Source organism: Apaloderma vittatum, unplaced genomic scaffold, assembly GCF_000703405.1.
Source record: "Apaloderma vittatum isolate BGI_N311 unplaced genomic scaffold, ASM70340v1 scaffold36632, whole genome shotgun sequence".
In the NCBI taxonomy this organism is placed as follows: domain Eukaryota; kingdom Metazoa; phylum Chordata; class Aves; order Trogoniformes; family Trogonidae; genus Apaloderma; species Apaloderma vittatum.
The window spans coordinates 1374-7267 of NW_009704717.1; the positions used below are offsets into that span (position 1 = coordinate 1374).

General features: G+C 54.8%; 1 protein-coding gene across 1 annotated transcript; it reads right to left on the minus strand.

Moving 5' to 3' along the window:
• Positions 1-3133: 3133 nt before the first annotated feature.
• NCDN (neurochondrin) lies at positions 3134-5886 on the minus strand (the record flags this gene model as incomplete). The annotated part of the gene is made up of 5 exons (XM_009865145.1): positions 3134-3591; positions 3903-4045; positions 4256-4480; positions 4658-4884; positions 5098-5886. Coding segments are annotated over 5 exons (1842 nt in total), but the record flags the coding sequence as incomplete, so codon positions are not given.
• Between the last annotated feature and the right edge of the window lie 8 nt (positions 5887-5894).

Genomic DNA, 5894 nt, shown 5'->3' on the forward strand with positions numbered 1-5894 from the left:
CAAAGGTCCCAGTGCTCGTTCCCTAGTGGATCAATATATATGTCAGCTCTTCCAGGAGTACACAAGGAGCTTGAGGCAGCAATGTCTGCTTTTGGGGGTCAGCAGAGAGAATTGCTGCTGAGTGGGGTGTTAGAGGCATGGAAAAAAAAGTAAGTGAGCGCAGGTGTCTACTGACACCTCAGAGAAACGTGGGCTGCTCCTGTCGTTTCACATATTTCCTCCTGAGAGTGCAGGTGGGGAAGGCAGCTCCTTGTTACGGGGCTGGAGACCTAGCTACGGCTTTGGGGAGAAGGTCAGGCACCCCATCAAGGAGTGGGCAGGGAATGGGGCATCCCCCCTTACTGCTCAGTCCTCCCACCCTCACACCCCTGCTACATCTCGTGGAGTTTTGGATCCTGCAGCGCAGCAGCCAAATAACAACCTTAGGAAATATTTAATTTTATTGCCGGTGATTTTGGGGTGATATGGATAAATGCTGTAAGATAATGTATGCCGTGGTGGTGTTTGCAACGGCATTATGACATTTCAGCTGTCAAAGCAAAACAGAAAGTGCATCTGCTCCTCTGGGGCCTTATCCGTCTTGGCCAAGCCACAGTGAACGATTGTCTTGCTCCTGGAGAGCTCGCCCTGGTGTTGAAAATCAGCCCACAGCCTGCGAAGCCCTGGCCAGGCTGCTGGGGCACCATCGCCCTTGCACTGGGCTGAGCCGCACCGGGCACGCCAGGGCCTGCAGACTGGCACAGGCAGAGCCAACGGAGATGCCCACGTGGCAGGGAGGCCTCCACCAGCTCCTCAGCTCTACCCTCCCGAATGTGCTGTGCTCCCCCTTGCCAGGGGATCTCGGGAAGGGAAACCAGCCTTTTAGGGGTGCTCTGCCCCAGAATGTGTTTGGAAAGTGGTGTCCTGGGACAAGAGAGCAGTGATACTGCTCCAGGAGCCCCGGCATCAACACAACACATTTCCTCTGGCATTCAGTCTGGTGATATCCTAGAGCAAGGCTGGTGTCTCACTCCATTCTCTGCCAGCTCCCGGGCAGCCAAGAGGAGTGTGGTCCATGTTATGTGAAGAAACGAGTCTACGATGAGCCATTGTTCTTCCTGCACCTGATGAAGGTTCCCATCAGCGTGTGAGAATGAGGGACAGCTACCCCTGTCCAGACATCCGCTGGTGGCGAAACCCCACTGCCCTAGGATGTGGTGAAGGACAAACTGGAGGACTCCCAGTTTGCTCCCAGGCACCTGCCTGGGAATTAAAGACCAGCAGCCAAAGGCTTCTGGGTCTAAGACCGCTCTGGTCTTGGACAGGGTCCTGCTGGCCCAGCCTGGATCTCTGCTCAGGTGTTGTGGAAGTTCCTACTACTGCCCGTGGGGATGAACAACAGCCAAGTCAACCCAGCTCACCACAGCGTGGTGCTGGGGCAGAGAGGAGAGCACCCTCCTGCTATCTCTCATTAGCACTAAAGCCTTTCACTCCTGGGAAGCCCATGCCCTTTGATCAGTCAGAACAGCACACGGGACTGTGAGTAGTTGGAGGGAAAGCGTTTGAGGGTTTGGATGTTTTTTCTGACGATGCGAAGTGTGTTTCTGACTCTCCCAAGGCGCTGATGTTTCCCCGCGGTGCAGGATGAGGTGTTATTGGCAGCACGGGGAGCCTCTCCCAGCCCACGCTCGGGCAGAGCTCTGCTCTTTTGCGAGGCCAGGAGGCTCATTTGCTTGTTTGGCTTCCACCACTTTCTTCTGGTAGCGCCTACCTTTGTTCTAACTTGCATTAACTTTTCAGAGCTGAGCTGGAAAGATCAGAAAGATACTTTTTCTGAGCAAGAGCAGACGCCTCCTCTCCGGTTGCGTAAGGCGTGCGCTTTCATGAAGCAGTGAGCTAAGAATATGGTATAAAGGAGGAATACACCCAGACTCAGCCCGCCTTTTGAGACAGCTCCTCCCTTGATTTTTCTCTCCATCAGGCGATTCCACAGCCCCCCCCAACAGGAGTTTTGAAGGCGGCCGGGATCAGCGACTTGCTCGGGAGGAAAGCCGGTCCGGCGAGGCTGCGGCTCCCAAAGAGCTCCTCGACTGACACCTGGTGGAAAAGCCTTCCTGGCCCCAGCACAGCCCGACCAGGGAGCTCTGCTTCAGTTGGAGCATCCTCCATCAGCCAGGCTCCGAAATAAATACCACCCTGTCCCGGCTGCTCCTCCTGGGCGTTTTTACAGCCGGGCTCACAGGGTACCCGGGAGCTGGAAGCTCAAATGATACAAGTGATTCACTCCCCTCGTACACGCAGCCTTTCTTTTCCATAAAACAAACTACTCCTCAGTCTGCAAGGAGTTGGTGAGGTGTAATTCACTCAGGTCTTTGCAGGTTGAGCCCTTTGACTCGCAAGAGCGGAAAAACTGCCCCGTACACCCCATCCCTGCAGCGAGAGGGAGCCCGAGCGAATACAAACCCCCAGGGCCATGCCTTTATAGAGCAAAACACGCAACAGCAAGCGGTTCTGTGAGGATTTTCAAGGCAGGGATTTGGGATGATGGTACCAGTTGTGGATACGGGCAACAGGTCATCCCACAGCAGGGCAAAAGGGCCCATGTGCATCGTCACACCAGAAGGGGACAGGTCTGTGACAAGTCAGAGATTATTCTTGCTGCCATCAGCAAATTTTAAAGCTTTTTCTGTTCCTGCCTTTTTCAGGTTTGTATGTGTAGTCCCAAGTTACTTTCTAATACGTGCAGGTCTCTGACATAAAGTAAGGTGACATCCTGAAGTGTTTACTGTGACAAAATCAGGAGAGCGTGGTACAGGGAGAAGACAAGGCCCTGGGCAGAAACAAATCCCAACACCGCAGAAGTTTGAAAAACAAAGCAACAGAAAATACCTTTAATAATAACCCAGGTTGTCATTAAAAAGAAATACTGACAAAAGGTCAAGCAGGTGCATGTTGAAATGTTCTGAGGCAGCAACAGCTCTGCCCATCAGGTTGTAGACAGCATGAGTCCAGCTGAGTTCTGCTGCGTCTCACACAGTTTGGCCATTTAGACATTTTTTGTCCCCATCTGGCACCAGAGTGCGCATGGGAAACGTTGAACAGGTCTTCTGCAGGTGTTTGGCTTTGTTCCCCACACCACGGTGCTGCTGGCTCTTCACTGCTCGGACAGACACTGCTCCAAAGCTGCCATACCATAGAGGTTGGCCCACTCCCCGCCGTGGTGCGACAGGATCACGTCCCTGCACGACTTGCTGGCTCGGGCCAGCTCCACCAACACGCCCTGGAAAGCGGTGACGAGTTCATAATCCACCGAGGCCGGAGTGACGCGGGTCAGGAACTCCGAGATTCCCTCCAGCCACCGTGCCTCGAGGATGGCCGGCGGCAGCCAGGGGAGGAGTGGCACACAGCCCGCCAGGGCCTGCATCCCCAGGAACCAGAGCTCCCCAACATCGGCCCAGGTGTCTGCGTAGGCGGGTGACACGGCCGCGGGCCCGCCGCCGCGACCCGCGCCCCAGCCGCTGCTACCAGGGTCTGCTTGGGCGGTGTGGCCCCGCGAGAGGAAGCCAACAGCGGCTCCGAAAAACTCCTTGGCGGACGGTGAACTCTGAAGAACTGGAAGGAAAAGGAAAGGAGTGACTCAATAAAACGCTCGCTCGGCCAAAGGAGTGACCCTTCGCTGGGCCTGGCTGCAGCAGAGCCCTCAGGGAGAGCAGAGTGCCACCCTCCTGCCCCAGACATCTCTTCATCCCAGTGCGTCAGCCTCCTGAACCTTCTCCATACTCTTTGCTCCTCCAGGTTTTCGGTTTTGTCACTTTTCCAATGATAGAAACCGGACCTGTTTGCCTGGTATTTGCTTTCTCCAGCCCAACCACCCACACCCTGGTCTCTGCCCCGGCAGCTCTGCCAACAGGAACTCTTCTTACCGTCGGAACCTGCAAGGATCCTGGCCATCATCAGGCCCAGGGTGGCAACGTTGGCTACTAGAACCAGGCGATCTTTTTGGGGCAGCAGAAGTGGAAGAGACTTCAGCAACATGTCCATCAAGGAGGAAAAGGATTTGTCTCGCCTAGGAAGAAAACAAACCCTGCGACATTTCCTGAGCAGAGCTAGAAGCACCCGAAAATGTCACAGCACCAAAACACTAACGCAATCGGGGTTGAAAACGGGACATCCCTTTTTCAGCACGATGTCTTAAAAGATCTCGCAAGCTCATTTCACAAGGCATCCTCTTTATTCCCACTGACAATCTCAAAGCGAGCTCCTGCGGCTCCGTTACCTGATGACGTCTGGTGCAGTCACGACCAGGTTAAGGAAAATCCCACACATCGTCTGTAAACTCATTTCAGGGCTTGTCGGTGAGGTCAGGGACCCCGTCTCGGAGGTCAGCACCTCCCACTGATGCAAGAAGTACTCACACAGCAACGCTGGTGCCCCTTCTGCGACCAGGATGTCTCGGGGTCTGTCCTCTGCTGTTAAATGGCAAAAGCCAGGAAGCAGAAATCTGGAAGGGGAAAGAAATTAGGAAGATGAGGTAGAACGGGCCGAAGCCCTGCAGGTACACCCAGCTGGAGGGGGAAGAGCGAGCCACGGAACTGTGGCTGCAAGGGGAATAGAAAACAGAAAAAAACTTGAGCACGTTTGTGCTAAAATGGATCAACTCCGTGCTTAAAATAGGCACCTCAGAGCATCCTGGGGTAAAGCAAAGCCCTCGGTGCTGGCCAGCTCTTGCTGGGGAAGACTCTCAGCTGGGCTGCCCTCTTTGAAAAGCTTCTTGGCGTATTGAACAAGGAAAGGCAAAACCTCACAGATTTCCTGTTTGAGGGAGGATGTCTCTTCCGCCATCCAGGCTCCAAGGATTCGAACGCAAGCAAATACAAAAGGATCTTGTAGCTCCTCCTCCCTAACCTGGGCGAAGAAGAAAGCAGTCAGAAAACTAAATGTTAGCGCCACTGTCCTGTCGAGCTACCGCAGGTATAAAAACCACAGGGGCCAAGGTGCACATTTTGCTCTGCAGAGCTGTGGCCATGAGCTGCTGAGCACCCGTTAAGCATCCCAGCAATGAGAGCCTCCCAGAGAAACCCACAAAAGCATGTTCTTTGCTTGAAAGTCCTGCATTACCTGTCTCAAATAGAATATCACAGCTCCAAATGCCTCCTCCATGATCCTCAAGAGCTGCATTTTCTGCCCCTCTTCTAGCAGTGGTTTCTCCTCTCTCAGGCACTCCTGAATCCCCATCTCAATAAGGACATAGCAGGCTGTTACCAGTTCTTTTTTCCCCTCTGCCTCCAAGGGATCTGGCTCCTCCAAGGTCAGGCGGACCTCCACACAAGCCAAGTTCACCAGCAAGGCCAGGAACTTGCTTCCAGCACTCTCTGCTGGGATCCACTCGGACCCACAGGCCTGCACGAGGCAGGCAGCGAGCTTCAGAGCAGGGTCCCGCTGCGACTGGTTGAGTTTACTGCCCAAGATGTTAGCCAGCCCTTTGTAAATTCTGTGGAGGCACTCGGAGCCCTGCGAGCCCTGTGCGAGCGGCGGGGATGGCGGGATGAAGCGAGGCAGAACCTCGCACAGCTCAAACTTGGTCATGTCTTCAGCCTTGAGAAAATCATCGGAGAGCTTGCTCAGCACGGCCAGGAGGTGCGGAGCGTCTCTCTGCCAGCACTTTGCCTCTGCCACAGCCAACAGCCCCAGGAGCAATGTCAGGGCACGGTCAGAGCCATAACCGGAATTCAGGTAGGCCTGGCACAGGGCAGGGACCGTCCCTTTGGTCCCCAACTGTCCAGGGCCCCTGGCAGTGGCCAGGACAGCGCTCAGGCACTGGTACGCATCGTCGATCATGGACGTGCCGTCGGGATCACAGGGGGACACCAGGACGTCGTTGAAGGTCGGGATTTTGTTCAGGATCTGGGAGTGAG